The sequence below is a fragment of the Nannobrachium achirus genome (assembly GCF_963921795.1).
Source record: "Nannobrachium achirus genome assembly, chromosome: 21".
NCBI lineage: Eukaryota > Metazoa > Chordata > Actinopteri > Myctophiformes > Myctophidae > Nannobrachium > Nannobrachium achirus.
Window position 1 is genome coordinate 27,256,039 of NC_137828.1, and position 21,539 is coordinate 27,277,577.

The following is a 21,539-nucleotide window of genomic DNA, read 5'->3' on the forward strand; positions in this document are numbered from 1 at the left end:
TCTAATCAACCATCATCATTCTCAGGTATGTTTTAGAAGCATTTATATGGCGAATTGGCGATATTTTTTTTGTGTCTTGAGAGAGAGAGAGAGAGAGAGAGAGAGAGGCAGATCTCTGATAGCACTATTTCTTTATGGGACTGTGTGCTGATCAGGGGGACCACTGGTGGTCCGTGGACCAGCCAGCTAAGAGATGTACACACACACACACACACACACACACACACACACACACACACACACACACACACACACACACACACACACACACACACACAGCTGTTCTAACACTTTTTTTCTTCTCTTTTTTTTCCGGCTGATAGCCTTGAGTGCTCAAATGCGTCACTTTGCCAGTTCACTGTGCGTTATGGGGAGATTTATACATTTGTATTGCAATTTATACATTATTACAGTCTTTTTTTCAAACACACTTACTTTGATGTGTGATATTTTTGGTTCTGGTTCTCACAGAAGGCTCAAAATTTGTCACGGGCTGTGGAAGAGTGTAATTAAACATTACATTATATAAAAGCAAATTCTCGGGACTATCGGGCCTGGCGGGGAACGACATAGGGATTTTCTCGGGACTATCGGGGGAGACGGGGAATGAGTTAACGTTACGCTTTATAGCGCAGCTGCACAGGAAATTTTGAAGAGTAAATTTTACTCAATTTGAGTAAAATTTTACTCCCAAAAGGACAATATTTGGTCCCAGTCCAAATAGAGTAAAATTTACTCTCGTCACAGAGTTAAAATGTCAGAGTTATTTCTACTCTATTTAGAGTTTACACTTAACTCTACAAGATGAAAATTTACTCCATTTAGCATTAAGTGGGAACAACTCCAACACCATTTAACTCAATACAGAGTTTTATTTTACTCTGTACAGAGGAGTAATTCCAATCAATAGAGTTGTATTTTACTCCATACAGAGCAGTAATTTCCTCAATATAGAGTTCTGATACCCTCTATATGGAGTGGTATTTTATCCAACATAGAGTTATATTTCACTCAATATAGTGTTATATTTCACTCAATATAGAGTTATATTTTACTCAATAAAGGGTTGTATTTTAATCGACATAGTGTTATATTTTACTCAATAAAGAGTTGTATTTTAATCAATATAGGGTTAAATTTCACTCAATAAAGAGTTGTATTTTAATCAATATAGAGTTATATGTTACTCAATATAGAATCAGATTTCACTCAATAGAGATTATATCAATAACTCAAACAAAGATCAGAAATGAGTATTCAACAATGCATTTTATTTTTCTTAAATGCACTACAAATGCCCTGAGCACCCATACCACACGACAATACAGTTTCATTTTAACAGATAAAACAAAACACAAAGTAAACATTTTGGCCTGTGTAAAATAACAGCAGCATCTTATACAGATGAAAATTTCAAACGGCAGCATCAATTCACTTTTAAAAGCAGTCAATCCCTCAAAAAAATTAAAAAAATAATATCATGGAGCCTTGAGTCTCTACTCAAATTATTGTCTCAGGAATGCAGACATGCAAACTGGAATATTTGTATTAATGGAAAACAACTGGAATGATGAATTTAGATACAAGAGAGAGTAATGACCTCAAATTTGCACCGGGGGGGAGGGGGATGCACGGGGCTATGAAATGTTTTTTATCAATGTTGAAAATCAAATAAAATGTAACTCCGTGAATTCAAGGCTCCATGGGGTGGGTAATCGATGAAAATAAAAATCTTTGAGGGTGACCCATCCCTTTACATAATAACAAAAACAATATCGCAACCAGGGATGCTTTAAAATATTGCAATAACCCATCAGCCCAGCCAAAACATTTATGCCCAATTGGTAATGGGCAAAGAAATTAGTGTTCAACTGTTCATCCCCAGTGAAATAGCTCAAGAGCTTGGAGATTCTTTTTTCATCACAGGAAATGGTATGGAACAATAAATGAGCTTGAATCGTCATTACTGTATGACATCTGCATATCGAATGCTTTGTAACAAAAAAGCTCATTGACATCAACAACATGAGGTCCATCTGTAGTACAACAAACTTTAAATGCATAAAAATGCTCATCCATACACACAGTTTGTAGTGCAAATGTAAACAACAGTAACCTCTCATCTTTAAGAGCAACACGGTGGATTTTGTGAAAAATTGGCATCTCATTAAGCACTTTAAGACAAACAACTAAACCTGGACGATACATATTTCCTTGGTGTTTAGCCCACCTAACATCCAACACCTTAGTGTCAGTTGGTACCTGAAGAGTCGCTGCTATCTCACAGCCCCTGTCCATCACATTTAAAGCTACCATTTTACTTGGACCAAGCTCCAGTCTGTTGGGCTCAAATGTCTGCCAAGTGTACGCTACTTGACTTTGGTGTTTCTTTGCCAATGTTTTAGTTATATTTTTGAAGCTTTTTAGTTGTTTTTTAAAGAAGTTATGCTTCGCTTCATAGCGCATGCACCAGGTATGCAAAAGTGGTCCAATTTTACGAATACATGTAGGATAATGGACCATAAAATTATGCTTTGGTAGTAGATTCTTGTTGGGAAACAAATGCTTGAATAACCCATGGTGCTCTGCAATCAAATGTTTCAAATAAATAGTAATGCCAGTTGATAACATGGGAGAAAATACAATATCTGCTATTTGAAGCAACAGCAGAAGCAAATACCAGTGTTGATCATCTGGACAAACCAAGTCTCCAAAGATAAGTGGTAGATTGCGAAGTAAACACCAGGATTGGATTGCATTTATACCCAAGTCATTTGAGCCCTCTACTAACTTCAATGCAGGTGGCTTGTTGTTTTGTTCCAGGTAGCCATAGTTAAAGTTCTTAATTCTCCTGTCTATTTCATTTGATGTTGTGTAGTTTTTAATCAAGTGTAGTATTAGCAGCTTCATTTCAAATTGTGCCACGCCCTCCAAGATATCATGCATAATATCAACAGAGAAGTTATCACATGTATTGAAGTACTGCAAGGAATTTAGAATGCAAGAACGTTTAACACCCATTACATAGGGAAGGCTAGGAGTTGTCTCCATTGTTTGACAGTGTTCTGCATGAAGTGCTTGAGTTCGCATAACTATCTTGGGTGAATCTTCTGTGAATACTGTCTGAAAGTCCTCTTTCTCAGCAAGACAAAAGCGGCAACAATATCTGGCACTGAATGATTCTACGAAACCAAACAAACCGTGAAGGCCAAGGTTGTCACCAGTAACTTGGACAATAGTTCCATACACATTTTCATCATAAAATGGGACCCACATTCCTTTAGTCTCCAGCTCTTTGATGTCTTGTACAAGTGGATCAAGTATTTTAGAAAAGCCGTATGTTTTAATGTCTTGGGCATGGAATAAAGCGACCAAATGAATATTAATCAGCTTTGAATTGTGCTTTGGAGAAAGATTACGCAAGGTGAAATAGATTGCTCCTAATTTATGTATTCCTTTTTTACTCCCCAAGGGATTACAACATTCAAAATCATCGTAAAAAATTTGCAACTGAATTGCATGCTTCTGTTTGGAAAATAAAGGATGACGCTTGAAAAGATATCCATCACGCAAGTCATTAAGAAGATCTTCTCTTGAACTGGAATCACTCTGCAACATCTCTTTTATTTTAGGGTGTTTGTAAATGAAGTCTAGTGTTTTCAAAATTGGGATATAAACAAATTTATCAGTAACAACAGCCGGATCATAAGTTCCAGTATTCCGATTGCGCCGTGTATCAAATCTTGTACCAAGAACAAATTCAACTGGGTCTACCCTTCCCCACTTCTCTGTAAAATATTGCCTTCTCTTAGTTTCAGAATTTAGGACACCAAAAGGATTTTCAATTTTTTCAAAGCACTGATCAATTTTACACTCAACCTCACTTTTGATAGGTTCCTGTAAAGATAGACACTGCTTTACAGATTCTTTTGCTTGATTATGGATATCATCAACAATCTCTTCCATTGAAGTAACCAAAGAGTTAATGATCGTTTCGCCTACACCTGCCACTTTAAGTTCTGCCACTGTTGCAGCGCAGCTATCTACAAGACTCTTATTAAGAAGGACTGGGTCAGAAGGGGCACTGTTTGATGTAAAGTCATCAACAGAACTTCCAGCTAAATCTTCAGTTGTAGAGGGGCCTTCACCAGGATCATCACAAGGTTCATGTGCTTTATTAAGATGCTTTCTAAACCCAGAAAAAGTACCAAAGAAATGAGAACAACCAGGCTGACCACATTTAAGACGAAGTGTCTTTCCTGAACAAAGTCCATGGATCAACTTCAAGTGCTTAATTAGTGAATTGGAATTCCCTTGAGGGCCTTTACAAATAAAACAAAACATCTCAGTATCAAATCAGTGCAGCATCAAAATAAATCTTCTCAGTATAGCATCAGAACCCTCAAAACCATCTCAAAAGTATCAAATCAGTGCAGCATCAAGATCAAGGAGTCTCTGGTAGAAGACAAAATAATCTCAAAAGTAGTAAATAAATAAAAGAAAATAAGAATCAATGCAGCATCCGAGCTCTCATTTCTTTGACCCTGGGATTGACCTTGGTGGTAGCAGCATCAATCTGGTAAACAGCGGTTTGCAAGAAGTGGTAGACGTTGGCCAGATCCCGGTTGTATGAGGTAGCGAAGACGAAATGAGCTTTAAAAAGCTCGTCGAAAGAGGCAAGAGAGTCTGGTGACTTACAGGGGATTGCATGTTTGTCAATCACAATGAAGTATTTGTGTATGGCACTCCTCCGGGTCCCCACAGCTAGTAGGTAGGGTTGACGACTATCCGTGATGCTGTCCAGATGCCCCTCGACACTGGTCCCAGTCTGTGACAAGAGAACTTCATTAGTCTTGCTATTAAAATTAATCTGTTTGCAGTTTGAACCTTAACATTTTCTACCTAGTTTTTATTCTGCTAAATGTAAAATACCTTAACATTTTCTATCTTAGTTTTTATTCTGCTAAATGTAAAATACCTTAACATTTTCTACCTTAGTTTTTATTCTCCTAAATGTAAAATAAACATTCATATCAGCGTATCTCAGGCCGATTGCGAAAGATCTGTGGGGGGCGAAAGCAGACAAATATGACTCGCTGACAATAATTTTCGCTGTTTACAGATGAGCATGGTCATTGCATGATTTCACAAAGGTTTATTTTTAAGGGTCAATATTAGGGAGAGAACAGTGAACCCATTCAGGCCGGGAACACATTTTGCTGTTTGGGAGGGGCTTACAGTACATGTACAGTATGTAGCATTTGTTTTGTAGGCTAATTTCTGATTTAGCCCATTAAACTTTAATTGAACTGTAACCTTACCTTGATGAACTTCACAAGGTGGTCAATGGCTTGTCTAGCTGAGAGCTTTCCTGGTCTCTTGTTGCGGCCTTGAGGTGATGGTGGCATGAGGTGGATAAGCAGCAAGATGGAGGACATCTCACTGTCCCATCCTGAAGACACAAGGGAGAAAAAGAAAACAGAGAGACATTTTTACTAAAATCAGTTTACATTTTGGTTTCAAAACCATTTCCCTCTTCCATTAGTATTATTCCTTTAATTCCAGCGTACCATTTTCCAGTTCTTCTGTTGTGGATTCAGCGTTATGAAGCAGATCTTCAAGGTCGGCTGTCTGAGTGAGGCCACGGCTTTGTTCAAGGACTTTCTGCCGGTAGTGAGTAGGCCACTTCTCCAGGAACTTTGCAGCGATGTCATCACCAAACATCAGACTGAAATCCTGCTCTATCTGCAGACAAGATGGAATACAGACGACAACATGGCATACATTGTTAATAGGTGCACCCTATGACTAGGGCTGTCACGATTATGACATTTTACATGACGATTGATTTTCTCTCAAATAATTGCGATTAACGATTTAATTGTGTTTTTGTCATTGAAAATTACATTTCTGTTTGGCTTGTAGGCTTTGAAGTTGCACATGGCAGATATGACACGTAACCTTAAATATACAATGAAATTACTGACATATTTGACAACTTTATCCTTAAAAAATAACATTGATAGTGGAAATAGCCGATCTACAAGCTCACAACGCGTCGCAATGCAACGCGTTGTGAGCTTGTAGATCGGCTATTTCCACTATTTTTGACTGTCTTAAAAATATATGAACATTTTTCAACATGGAAACGATTATGAAAAATAATCGCCATTATGTCAAATAATCACGATTAGACGATTATGTAATAATTGTGACAGCCCTAACCAGGGACATTTTTCATTTCAGTTAGGCAAGGCAGGCTAATAGCGACATACCATTCCCGCAATGTCAAGAAATCTTGGAAAGGTGGTGAATATATCAGAGGACTTCACTGGGTCATGAACCATTGCGTGGCGATGGGTGAAGGTCTGCTTCATCTTCTCCTTAACGATCGCTTCATCAGTTGTATGCTTCATCAGTGCGATGGCCTCACGACACTGGGTTTCTGTGGTTAGCTGGTTTTCCTCACTGAAGGGGGTTCTGTCGCCAGAATCTGGACCACCTGGAACGGAGTTGAAATCACATACTGATGCAGTACATTCCAGCGACAAGAATGAATTCTCGGTTTCTAGGTAAACAGTGGACTAGGGAGAAACATGACATGGCACTGTTTCTGTGTATGTGAATGGGGTGACATGCAGTCAAGAGAATTAGATGTTTGCCCAGGACCCAAACTAGTGAAAACAGCAGATCTACAAGCTCACAATGCGGTGTGAGCTTGTGAGCCATTTTCACTACTTTTTAAACACTTTTAATTACTTAGTAAAATCATTGAATTGATTTTTTTCCATTTCCTCATGAAAATCTTAACTTTTTGGGGAATGTAAAAAAAAAAGAAGAAGAAAAAACTAGATTTAGGAAACAAAAAAAATAAAAAATAAGGGACCCTTAAAAATGTGTCTGCAACTTAAAAATGGGTCCCGACCCAATGTTTGTAACCCTTGGCTTAGAGTCAGAGTGGGCATTCACCCGATTGGCTACAGGTTTAGTTTCTCAAAAAATGTTGATTCAGTTGCACCCCTTAGACCACAGTGCCACTTGTCTTTTTGCTGGACACCCTGTGATGCCCACCACTGTAGCAAAAATGCACATTAATTTAACATGTTAATTCCCCATTCAAAATTCTACCTACAATCAAAATCACATACCTGTCAGTGGCTGAGTGTTTCTGCTCTTCTTTTGTCCCTCTGAGGCTTCTTTTTGAAGAGTTTTCACTCTCCAGGCAAGAAACCCACTCCCATCTACTGGATTGTAATACTGCTCCTAAAAAAACAAGAACGTGTTTTATTTTTTCACCTTAAACTAAACACATGCCCTTGTCTGGAGAATTGCAAAAGTCAAGGTCATTGGGTCTGACATCTGCAGCGATCAACTTGTTGAGGTTAGGAGAAAGGGTCAGCACACAGAAATGTTAATATTTTGTTGAAATATCACTGTCCTTTTGAGCAATTCTAGAAGTGAGGAGTAAGGAAGTTAGACTTGTTTTATGTACTTACATAGCCCAAAGTGCCCTGCGGATCGGCCAGGTATGGAAACAAGGCAGTGATGCCCTTCGCGTAGTCCTCTTTAACACGCCTTGAAGGACTTGTCCTACAACACACACACACACACACACACACACACACACACACACACACACACACACACACACACACACACACACACACACACACACACACACACACACACACACACACACACTTATGAGATCCAAACAAAAGTATTGCTATGCTGATGCCTTCTGCAAAAAGGATCTTGGTTTGCACCAAGTAAAACCAAAAATGTACATTGGGTGTTAATGTTTATATGACAACATACCCATGTTCACTCGCCATGTGTGCAACCAATATCTTCACCATGTCACGTCTTCTGGAATCTGTTAGGCTTTTCGTCCGAGCATACTCTGTCATGATCCTCTCCCCTCCAGGTTTGTCCCTCAGAATGTTTTCAATCATCTAAGTGGGGGGGAGAGAAGGCAGAGGGGGGACAGGGATTTGTTGGCCAAGTATATTTATAATGGCAAAAAATGTCTCCGCAATTGTACTTTGCCACCCCCCCTCTTTATCAGAATCACCATCTCGATCTCTTTTTCAACAGTCATCTGCTAAGCTTACCTGAGCAAGACGAGTCAGGTCAGCTCTGTTCCTTTGGGCAGGACTAGGCTGCAAAACGATGGTGTCATCAGAGTCTGCATTTTCTGCACTTGAGCTGAGAAAGGAGCTGCTGCTGCTGGCAATAGAGCGGCTTGTAGAGGGGCTCGCCGAATCTAGCATGTCAACATAACAGGTGTAATTACAATAACATGTGATTAGCAAGAGGGGATAATTTGTTATAAGATCATTTGTTATAAGAGTATTGTAAAATATCACATTAGATTAGGATGGATCCATTACACACACCAAGCTAGTTCTTCCTCAGATGATTTCCAAAGTGTCTAAAGAAGCGTTTTACTCAAAATGTCATGCAATGTGGATAAGTCTATTTACTATGTTGCATTACAAAGTTAGCCAGGACTGTATGGATATAGAAGTTAATAAGTGACTCACCCTCAGGATCTGGGCCCTGGGGTAAACGGACCTCAAGCACACCCAGGTCTGGTTTTGTTACAAGAAACGCAAACGCGTCCTCATCAACTTCAGTGTTCAAATCATCATAGATTTTTAAGTCCAAGGTAGGAATTTCAAATTTCTTGGAGACTGCGGAGACAAAACAATATTGCACAAGATTGATAATCTGTTCTGCAATTTATTAGATTTTTATTAAAGGTCATGCATCTGTGTCATATTAGATTTGAACCACTTTAACCATGATTTTAGACTTTCGCTATAAAAAAATATATATATATATATATTCAAAAATACCAGATCTATAAGCTCATAGTACGCCACTGAGTGCAACATTTAGAGATGAGGTCCACAGTCAAATACTTATAATTCTAGGGGTCCTTCACACACCACACACACACACACACACACACACACACACACACACACACACACACACACACACACACACACACACACACCTAATATAGAAACATATGACCCAGTATGTTGTTGCATAGGGAATGCCATTGTGCAATTTGTTTCACTCACCACACTCCAAAAATGATATGAAGGTCAGTTGTCCTTCATAACAAATGTATTTCTGGCGGTCTCTGTACTTCACTCTAACAGCCTGCATCCTTTATGGCAAATAAAAAATAAAACAGTTACTAAGATGATATAGACCTAGGGCACAGCAATTCATTCATTGAATGTTACAATTAGAAACTATTAAAAAGGCCTTGTGTAGGCTGGACACCACTCTGCATCTAGCTAAATGCTTTTTGAAAGCTGGATATATTAAGTAATTTTTCGTAGGTTGCTTCGAATGTTTTTGCATTTGTTTACTCTGACTCCATTCACATAGCTAACGTTAAAGGGCCTGCTACGGTGCTGCTAACGTCGTCGCCCCCCCCCCCCCCCCCCCCCCGAGCTGCTATATTGAACGAATGAGTTCACCCATAGAGTTATATATAAAGAGTTCACCTCGTAACCCACGCTGACTAAAACTGTTGATGTCATAGCATAGTGTGCTACACATAGATATATATAAAGGCTAGATAGCTCACGCCCGCTGTTGGCCAATGGGGACTGACGACGCTACAGGTCGGCCATCTTGGGACAGGACCGATCGCCCAGTTTAACATTCATTTCTATAGTGCATGAACTATTTAAATGACCAGAGCTTGCTCAATTTTCAACCTATTTTGAAACGGATTGGTTTGTTATAAACCTAAGAAACGTAGCTACGTTACTGTATACTTAGAATAATTATAACCATGGATTTCCATATGAAATAACATTAAGTATATAGGTAAAGTAAAGCAATTAGCTATACACACTGTATTTATATTGTAAATATAACATGTAATAGTTCCATTATTAGTAATATTTATATTATTTAATACATTATGTATTAAATGTATCAATGTATTTATTTAATATAAAAAACTGTCTCATTTGGCTTATATTTATTTCATATAAAATAGTCTCATGTTGCCATTCTGTAAAATATGAGATTAGAGATGGGGCTTCAAGGTTATTTTATTAAGGACATAACAAAACCAAATAAACCTATTTTTTAACTAAAATAATACATTTTATTTCAGCACTGCAACTGCAAGTCATTTCCCAATCAGTAACATGACCAATCCTCCCCTCCCTCTGAAATCAGACCACTAACAGCTAGACGAGTACATACATAATATATACCAACTATAGTCATAACAGCAATAATCACGATATATAATAATCTTTTTTTTTTTTTGTTAAACCCCATGCTGCACAGGTAGCTTTTGGTGGCCCTTGATATTGAAGTAGGCTACATGCAGTACACCTGTTTGAAGGTTCAATGGACCAATATTGTATTGAACAGCTCAACAATGATCAATGAGGTTGGGGGTTAGACTGGAACTGTTGGGGGCTGTTGAGAGGGCGGTGGTGTGGCAGTGTAGAGAGACAGACAGGATTTACCATCATCAAGTATACCTGTAGCATTAACTGAATAGCAAAATCACAGTGGGTTCCTTTTCTCAGATGGCATTCAGTGCACTACTCATGGGCTCATACGTTCTTGCTTGGAGTCAACTTTAAATGTAAAGCCTAAAAAGGAGGTAAACCAGACTCAAATACATTCATTGGGGGAAAAATGACCCATTATTTAACATCTGCATTACTTATAAGAAGACTACACAATTATAGAATGTAGAAGAATGTTTTATTTGATCATTGTTTGCCTGTTATCTCTCCTATGGTACCAGATCAATACAGCATGGAATTGTGGATGAAATGTTTCCATACATATATATATATATATATATATATATATATATATATATATATATATATATATATATATATATATATATATATATATATATATATACACATATATATATATATATATATATATATATATATATATATATATATATATATATATATATATATATATATACAGTATAAACCACTGAGGAACATTGGCTCGAAGCCAAAATTAGGCTTCCGTATGTGCACACAGAGTTTGAGCGAATGGCCTTTAAAAAGGACTGTTTTGGGTAGTCATTTTAGCAATATGGTGCAGCCTCAGCTTAAAAAACAGGGACATAACTAACTTCATCAGTGTATGGTGGTGACTGTCAATGCCTGAGCAAAAACACATCCTCTGAACCTATCCTCCTATCCTATGGGCTGTTTTCATCTGGATTCTGCAGATGCCTGGCGAACGACCCACTCTGCTGCCTTCACCATGCCTTCAGAACAGATGGTATCACCAGACCTCCATTGCTTTTCAGGGTCAGCAGGTGGTAGCTCTTGTCCTTACAGGCAGATTCAGCATCGGTCACAAGGCTGGCCCGGCAGACATCACAGGACAGCTTCTTCAAAGAGCGTCGCACAACAAATCCTGAAATTAGCAGTAGACAGATTATTATAATATTATTAATATTATTATTACCCCAATAAATGTACCCCCATTGATTCCGGAAGGGGACCCAAATGCATTCGTCCCCATCCGGAATCAATGGAGGTAAATTTACTATAATCATTTTTTTGTGAAGAATGTGACAAACACAAAAAGAAATTATTGAACTCAAGTCTCCATGGTGTGAATAATCTATATAAAAAAAGTCGTTTTGGGGGTGAACTACTCCTTTAAGGATTTATGTAGGATGTATGTAGGCCTATGTACACTATGTATGTATGCATGTATGCATTAGCCTATGCAAACTTTGAGAATAAGACAACCACAATAAAAGAGTTAAAAAGTGTGTAAACAGGTGGTAGAAATATTTCTAAAAGCCAGGGTCAACAACACTCTTGCAATGTTATTATCTCACAGCCCTGTTGTTCCTGTGAAGCAGAACTTGTATTGTACATAATGATTATCCTAATTATAATATAATATTGTCATATTTGTGGCAGGTGATCCCACAGGTTCCATTTGGATAGGCCTACTCCTTTCATTGGAGCAGCCATAGGCATTAGGCAGCAAAACAATCAGGCATCTTCACAACAGACTTAAGTTCACATACAGTAGCCTAGGCCTATTTCTGTAAACAAAAAGCCAGCAATTCCCTGTATCAATGTATCTAAATGTAAGATATTTTTAACAAACCAAACCGCTTGGAAATCATGTAATTCTGCCTCTCCCACCATTGTAACTTTGCTGTCAACTTTGTAATAAGATATAGGTCTAGCTCACACTCACAGCCTCTTTCTTGTCTCTTAGCCTGCAGCTAAAAAATACAACAATATCCACACAAAGAAATGTAATTTAGACAAAAGATTAGTTGTCATGAAATCGTTATTGGTCTCAGGAAAACCTGATAATATTTGAAAATCTCGATTGTTGTTGTCTTGATGAACTTGAGCAAGCAGCCATGTCACTTAACTATACTGCATGCTCTTTTTTCGAAATGAAAAGCTTCAATTTCAACATGTCAACCAGCCTGAGCTCATAGCCACGCTAATAATGTTTGTAATAATCCAAACCGTTAGTAAATCGGTCAAGATTTCAGAGAGTAAAGAGTATTTAAGTGTGCAGATCACTCACCTTACAGGCACAATACAACGGCAGGACGCGGGGGATGGTCCTGTCCTAAGATGGCCGCCAGTGAACGACGCCGCCGACTCCGCCTTGCGCCATCTAGCCTTCTTATATATATCTATGGTGCTACAGGCTTCAGGTTAGGATGAGCGACCGTGAAAAGTGTCGGTGGAAACCAGTGCTTTGATTTGGTTCCACATTAAGAGTCAATAAATACACAATAAAAGTCGATGATCCACAAGTGCTTACCCCATGGCCATGGATGTTACAGACGCCTACTGTACGGGCCCATACAAGTATCCGCATCTTCCGTATTGTTAAATAAAAAACAGTTTTATTCAATCGGTGGCCATTTCCTCGTAAGAGTTGTAACGCATCAGCATGCAGTACACATAGCAACCGATAGGGTCGCGTAGTTGAAAGTATACGGAGAAATGGCCACAGATCGTATTATAATGCTTTTAATTGAAACATACGGAATATACAGGGAATTCTGTGGGCCCGGACATAATTGTAACATATATGGGGTAGGCACTGAGCACTTTATATTTGAAATCTGAACGTTTATGTAGAAGTACGGCCGGAAGAAATATGGAGAACCAAATTACTCTGTTTAGAGTCAAACACACGTGTCTTGGCCACTATGTCTGCAGAAAAGTCCGACATTAATACATATAACATAATTATTCTGTCTCATCTCTCCTGTACTATGTCTGCTTGTCTTGTTGCGTATTGTATCGATGTCTTTTTGTATGCATAGTTGTATCCCTGACCACATAAAAGCTAAGCCTACTCGACAACAGATGGAAATTAGCTTCTGGGCCAACTCCAGAGGCGTCAATTGGGTATGGCAAGCTATGGCAGCTGCCATACCTTGGCTACAGGGGGAAATAATAAAATGTACTTTTCATCGTGCCTGTTGCTAAGGTATGGCAACATGACTGGTGTCGCCAGTCATGTTGCCATACCTTAGCCTTTTCTGAACTGACGCCACTGGCCAACTCCAACATGTTGATTAATGTAAACAGTCCCTCCCTGCTAATACATGAATTAATAAAAGTGATAACGTTGACAATGTAGTACTCGTGTTGCACCTATGCGTTGCACCGATGCACATGGTGTTGTTAATTTACGCTATTGATTAAGTTGTTTAAAATAGCGTGCATGCTAACGTAGCGTTAGCTAACATGCTAACGGGGTCCGCTAAATATGACTGTAGTGGTAGGTAACCGAACGTGGCCGGCTTTAATGTTGCAAATCAGTTACACACATTGCCGTTTACTAAGTTAAACAATAATAATCTTACCTGGTATTTGATCCATCCACGTGAAGAAAAGACTTTGATATCCTGCTCTTAAATTTCTACAAAGTTTGGTGCGCCACTGTGTACTGCGGTGGAGCCGAGCCGGTGTTAGTGCGGAGAGGAAAAATGGCGCCGTCAGATTCAAAAATCTAGGCGTGGCCATGGTGTGTTACTCCAATAGAAATTCTTCTGGATCTTTGCTCCCACTCTATTGGCCAAATGAGATGATTATACCTCCAAATGAGTTGATATAACTATTTGAGAGGAAAATAAATACTCTATAATAACTACTCTGGGGAAATTACTCCACAGTTTTTCCTGTGTGTCGGGTGGAAAACTCATATGTCCAAAAGCGTTACTTTTCAGAATTCAAATTAAAAAGTAGCAACAATTGGCTGTTTTAGCTACTTTTCTGTGTGGAGTAGGCAAAAAAAAAAAAAACAAGATAAAAATATGGAGATGAAATCTTGGAAAGTCTTCCTGGAAGGATGCACTTGTATTTCCTCAGAGATGCCTCCTAATCCTCACGCTTCCCTCCTTGGAGCAGGAATGAGAGTCTTGGCATGATCATTAAAACGGCGGAAAGTTCCGGTGCAAGTGAGAATAGAGGAGTGAGGAAACATCAGGCAAGAGACTAGGGGGATGAAGCCTTGGCGTTGAGCACCAGCGGCGTCACAAGGGGGGGAGGGAAGTGGGACTGAGTCACTAGGGCAGGGACGTGCTGGGCCCCTGATTCAGCCCGGGAAAAAGAGTTGTAGAGGCCCTCATTGCGCGCTATAGAGAGAGATCTCTCTCTATAGCGCTGCTGCTACTCAAAGATTTGCCATTTCAGATCATGACAAGTGACAAGCCAGTGGGCCAATTTCATGAGTTATATTTCGTCATTGTCGGGTGGAAACCTTGTATGTCCAAAACCGTTTGTTTTGTATTCATCATTTTAAAAATGATTTAAACTAGTGAAAACAGCCGATCTACAAGCACACAAGGCCTCGCACCGCGAGGCGTTGTGTGCTTGTAGATCTGCTGTTTTCACTACTTTTGTGCAAACAGTTTAATTTTTACTTTTGTGCAAATAGTTTATTTTTTTCCTAATGGCCGGCCTGGACCGGCCGGGAATGAACCGGCCGTTCGGGAGTTGTCCCGCTTTTCCCAGTGGCCAGCACGTCCCTGCACTAGGGCCCAAGGTGGAGGGGCCTTAATTATTTTATACTTTAGCTATTGAAAAATAGCTCACAGCGTGGCACCGAGTGCCGCGCTGCAAGCTTGTAGATCTGCTATTTTTGAAAAGTCGTGAAAATGTGTGCAATTATTTTAATATATGTATTTTTCAAGCGTGTTGTAACTAGATAGATAAATAGATACCTTTATTATCCCAAGGGGGACAATCAGTTGCCCAGAGGCAGCACAGCAGTATAAGGTTATTTACAAAGTTACAAAGTATAAAAAAAGTAAAGTAAAAAAACAAAAACAAGAACAGAGTACAGTAAGAGCAAGGTACGTCAAGAAAGGGAACGAATAATTTATATATATATATATATATATATATATATATATATATATATATATATATATATATGCATAATATATGCATAAGGTGTCCTTAGGCACAACTATCAATATATTACAGTGCAACCAAATCAAAGTGACCATAACAGTCAATGCTAGTTAGTGCAACAAGTATCTCACCATCATGTCAAACACAAGCAAAAATACTCAAACATTATTAACACAACCTAATAGTGCAGAGTGTCCAAAGTTCAGCGCGATATAAAAACAACTAGAAAAAGAAAGAAACAAGAGAGGGTGACGCAGCAAGACGCACAAGAGCACACTCCCTGGAAGGTCCTTAGAGGTCAGAGTCAGTGCAACTAAAGTTCCAGTAAGAAAGGCTACCGTCGTCCTAGGTTAGGTAACTAAAATTTTGCTTCTGGAGGGGTCCCTGGAACTAAATATTTTGAGATGGGGGTCCGTGGCCAAATACATATCATTTTGGTGGTCCTTCACATGAAAAGATTTGAGCACCACTGACATAAGCCATGTTTCCATAAGCTTATTCGTAAATAGGAAGCGAATTATCAGAAATTCGCATTAAGACAAAGCAAATTCAGCATGTTTCCATTTGCGGGTGTCATTCAAATTAGCGACGGTCGCATGAGTTGACCGGTTTGATTTTTTCAGACAGAACCGAGACTGCACGACTGCTGTGACTCTCTGCACAGTGCACAGTGCACACTCATCCTGCAAGTTTCAGCGTCCTCTGGAAGGTGGCCGATCTGCAAGCTCACAGCGCGGCGCGGAGACGCGGATGCGAGCTGTTGTGAGCTTGTAGATCGGCCACTTTTGGCACGCAACATGTGATGAAGAAGGGTTAGCCACGGATGGCTTGACTCCGGGAGGTGAAAACGGGAGGATTTTACACACGTTCTGTGTCACTCCGTGTGTAACAAACAACCGGTTTGTTTTGTGGGATAACGTTATACAATGGACGTCAAGCAGCAGGGGAAAGTGTTAAGTTGGAGGACTATATGGACCCAGAACGTCATAATCTATTCGCATTCATTGTCTGATCCGTTTCCATTCACAAATGCGCATTTAGTTTATTCGATAAAGCCTCAAAATCCACCTCCTCCAAGCAGATAAAGGTTTTTGCGGATAATGAAAGTTTATACAAATTTTGTGTGTTTCCATACAAAAAATTAAGCAAATAATCCTTAATGTGCATTAAGAGGCTTTATGGAAACGCCACTATAGAAACATTCAAAAAAAAAAACTCCGCACACATTTTCAGGTTTTTTCAAAAATATTGCTGCGCTGCGAGCTTGTATAGGCCTATGTGCTATTTTTTCAATAGTTAAAGCACAAAATGTGAGTGAATCCTTGTACCCAGAGCCCACAATTTGGTGCGACACCCCTGCATGTGAGAATAGAGGAGTGAGGAAACATCAGGCAAGAGGCTGGGGGATGCAGCCTTTGGCGTTGAGCACATCCGGAAGCTTCGCTCATATCACCAACTATAGGGACTGAGCAAGCTGAATGAGGATGTTACAACTCAACCCAAGGAGGGAGAGGAGTTACTGGGGACTGTAGCTGGAAAGCATTATGAGAATTGGGTCCAAAAATCCCTTCAAGGGGATTTTATTGGATGGGTTGAGACACTTGTATATTTAATGGGGGAAAAAACATAAAGAATAAAAAAGAGAAAAGGGGCCCTATTTTCGTAAATACCTTAAAAAAATAAAATACAAGTGGGACTGAGTTAAGCCTCTATCATAGGCCAAAGTGAAGCTAGCCATCACCTCAACGCGATGTAGTTTTCTTTAGGCTTTGTTTATCATTTTTAGCTGATAGCTAGAAAACTACACCGCGGTGAGGTGATATAGTTCTTCACCTTGGACTATGATAAAGGCTTTACTAGGGCCCAAGGTGGAGGGGCCTTAATTATTTTTACTTTATCTATTGAAAAATAGCAGATATACTGTTCAAGCTCGCAGCGCGGCACTCTGTGTTATTTTTGAAAAGTCATGAAAATGTGTGCAAATCTTTGAATGTATTTTTTAAGCGAACGTTTGTAACTCAAAATTCTGGGCCCTGGGTGCAAGGATTCACTCACATTTTTCTTTAACTATTGAAAAATAGCAGATATACAAGCTCACAGCTGTGAGCTTGTAGATCTGCTATTTTTGAAAAATCGTGGAAATGTGTGCGGAGTCTGAATATTTCAAATCCTTCTCAGAACATTGAGCTTGTAGATCAGCTATGTTTGCTATTGTTATGACCTTCTCTGACTTTAGTTTAGTTTAAATCTAACTATGAAGGTGGATTCTTCTTTGCAGTGGGAATGGAGTGGTTTCTTGCCATTTCTGCAAAAATATGCTCCACTCTCCTTAAACATTAGAAAGGCAAAGCACTTCGCCTCACAACTAGAAGGTCCTGGGTTCGATTCCCGCCGGGGGACGCTGTGGGAGCTGAGGGCGTGTTTCTCCCTCCGCGTCATCAGTGCCCACACCCTAGGTGGGGTCGGCAATAGGGCCTTTCTGTGTGGAGTTTGCATGTTCTCCCCGTGTCTCCAAGGGTTGATACCCTCACAAAAACATGCAGTCCTGGTCTCTATACTGCTTCCCCCTGGCCAGCCGGGGCGCTTGATGGAGGAGAAAGGAACTGGTTGGAATAACGTGTTCCTTCCACGCGCTACGTCCATCCCGGGGAAATCCCCCCTGTCAGGTGAAAAGAAACAACTTGGACTACTCATGCATTGAAGGACACATGAGGTCAGTCCGTTGTCCAGATACAGGTGTGGATACACACTAAACGCAGAGACACCCACAGTCTGTAACAATGCAGGCACGTGCACACATAGATATCAAAGGGGGCTTGAGCCCCTGCCCTTTTATCCGTCTGTAAAAAAGTGCCCTCTCCAGTCCATGAATGCAGTTTTTACTTTTTACTTTTTTTTTTATGGTGAAAGAAATGCAAACGCCCTCTTTCCATGCCATACCTGAAGGCAGCATTCAAGAGAATTGTCTTGTCCAAACTCTTCCTGAACTTAAATGCAGCAGCTTAGGTTGAAATCAAGAAATGTGTAGAAATCAATCATCGAAAATAGCCGACCTCCAAGCTCACAACGTGTTGCAGCTCGACGCATTGTGAGCTTGGAGGTCTGCTATTTTTGATGTTTTCACCAAAAGGCCCCTTTAGAAATTTCAGCCCCTGCCTCTCTAAGATTCTCTGCGCGTCCCTGTAACAATGCATTTTCAAGGATGGCTGTCGGTGCGTCCGTCAATCACTTTGGATCCAAACACTTGAAAAAGATTGCCTGCATGGCTCGTCTTTTTTTGTATTGCTGATTTGCTGTGTACCTCACGGGGGAGGGTTGAGGGGTTGATTGACATTCTTTATTAGGAACAAACCCCTTGAGACTTTTAGGGAGGATACTGCTTTTGGTGACTCAATTACTCTTCCTTTGGGGTTCCTTTGGTGAATATATAAATTGATTATACTGTTTAAAGCACTCAATTCAGCCTCTAAAAATACATTTGGATTATCCATGTTTTATTTGAATGGATGGATGGATCACATGGATGGATGGATGGATGGATGGATGGATGGATGGATTGTTTTTTTAGTCCCACTAGTCAGAATATACACTTCCTAGCAATCTCTCTCTCTCTGTCTGTCTCTCTGTGTGTCTCTCTCTCTCTCTCTCTCTCTCTCTCTCTCTCTCTCTCTCTCTCTCTCTCTCTCTCTCTCTCTCTCTCTGTCTCTCTCTCAGCCATATATGAGTCGTCCTGTGAGGCCTATAAACACCTGGGCAGGTCCTCTGACTCCTACTGGATTGACCCTGATGGCAGTGGACCCCTCGGACCCTTCAGAGTCAACTGCAACATGACAGGTGTGTGTGTGTGTGTGTGTGTGTGTGTGTGTGTGTGTGTGTGTGTGTGTGTGTGTGTGTGTGTGTGTGTGTGTGTGTGTGTGTGTGTGTGTGTGTGTGTGTGTGTGTGTGTGTGTGTGTGTGTGTGTGTGTGTGTGTGTGTGTGTGTGTGTGTGTGTTTTATGGCTGGGCAATATATTGAAAATATATCGATATTGAGGACATGTAAGGTATACACATCGACGAAGACTGCTTGAAATGAGGTATTGGTGTATGTGTCATATTAATTAACAGACACACTATGCATGCACGTAGCACATGCAAAAAAGCAGTCCATCATTAACAGTTTTACTGCCAGCCCATTTCAGTGTTTTTTTACGACCACAAGAAAACGCTGTTTACACATCTATCCGTTCTGTCGATTCTTTTCAGTACCCTGGGTGACGCTAAATTCCACCATAGTTACACTCATACAACCATGCAAACAAAATGAGCAAATAGCTACTTTTGCGTCGGGCGCTCCACGCACGCGCTCCATGCATGTGCTCGGAACCGGGTTGCCACCAGCTGCTCAGATCTTTTTTCGGAATGAAAATCCGACTTACGGGTGAGGAGGAAAATGTGTTTTTATGTATAATGCATTCTAACCAGAATCAAAACAAAGCAGACCCAGAATGGATCGTGCACTTCCGGGTTTTTGTTCAGTCACATGATCTGCCACTGGAGGCAAGGCAAGTGTTTCGTATGAAACACCTGTTTGTTAAATCAGCAAAAATAATGTATTTTGAGTTGTTTTATAACAAACATAGCCTATTCTCGTCAACCTTCGTCTGTGGGTTGGTTGCCTAATTAATAATTCTCGTCAATCTACCTCTGTGGCTTTGAAAGAGTTAACCAGGTGTGGTTGTTTCAATAAACCCATTGTTGGAAAATGGAAATAAGGCATTTCATTTATTTTATTCTATGTGTACTGTGCAGTGTGCCTGCATGGATATGCTATTCATTATCTGGGTTAGGCAGGCAGTGGACCTAAAGCAGAAAAACATATAATGCAATTGTTTTTACTAATATCGTGAGTAATATCGATATCGAGGACAGCTGTGTCCTGTTTACTTTTAGCTGTAGGCATGAATAATTTTTTTTCTTCAGCTACAAATATCGATACCGAATATCGAAGGTTTTCCTAATATCGCCCAGCCTTAGTTTGCGCGGCACTCACAGCGCGAGTGCCATGCTGTGAGCTTGTATGTCTGCTATTTTTGAATAGTTAAAGCATAAAATAATGGCTAAGGAGGTGGTGCCATAGTTTTGTACTTTTTCTGGTTTTCATGTGTCTAGGAGGTTGACAGTACTTCATTAGACCCCCTGGTGTGGTTGTTATGAGCAATTATGTATTGCCTTTCTATTTGGGTTTTAGCTAGAGACTGCCACCTTGTGGGGTCAAACGTGCCGGTCCAAAAACACAGATACTTATTACATCACAGAATCAACCCCTCCCCTAGTTACCATTCACCCAACACACGTGGGTGTGGCTAACTTCAGCTGGGTCACCACCCACCACGACAACCACGCATACCAATGAACTGGTGTGGCCACATAAAAAACATAATTTTTACTCTTTCTGTACACTTTTTTTGGAAAAAAATCTTCCTCCTAGTATAATCATAGATAATCATGTTTTAGTTTTTCTAAAGTGACCCAGATGTGCTTTCAAGCCTAAAAGGATGAAAGCCTGCGAGTATCACAGCAGGAGTCCCAACCACAACTCTTGTGGTGTGATGTGGATTGGCTAGTCTGTCCGGCGTCAGCACTTTATACGGTTATTTAATTTCTGGTTGGTCGACACGGTTGACAGACCGAGGTTTATTGCCGGTATTAAAGTTGTTTTATGTTGTCTTTATCTTTCAGCATAAAAAAAGGAAAAGAAATCTGAGCTGACGCTGTGCTCCGTGTCCACTTGATATACAGCCTCTGTAGGATATATGGAGAGCTTACGTCAGCTCTCATCAGGGACGTGCTGGCCATTGGGAAAAGCGGGACAACTCCCGAACGGCCGGTTCATTCCCGGCCGGTCCAGGCCGGCCATTAGGAAAAAAATAAAAATAAAATGTCAGCCTTCATTCCATTTTGGGGGCTGGGCAGCCAACAAAGTAAATCGTCACTGTCGGGCAGAAACCTTGTATCTCCAAGTTTCAAATTTGTAATTTTTTTCGCAAAGCAAAGCCCTGCTTCATCATACAAGGCGGTCGCACAAAAGTAGTGAAAACAGCCGATCTA

General features: G+C 40.1%; 1 protein-coding gene across 1 annotated transcript in view; it reads left to right on the plus strand.

The window, feature by feature from the left end:
• Positions 1 to 21,539, plus strand: part of LOC308306664 (contactin-associated protein-like 2) — a gene marked incomplete at both ends in the record, with an annotated part of 459,572 nt that overhangs the window by 311,071 nt on the left and 126,962 nt on the right. The window contains 1 exon segment of the mRNA XM_080751705.1: positions 19,164 to 19,283. Coding sequence (XP_080607831.1) covers positions 19,164 to 19,283 — 120 coding nt within the window.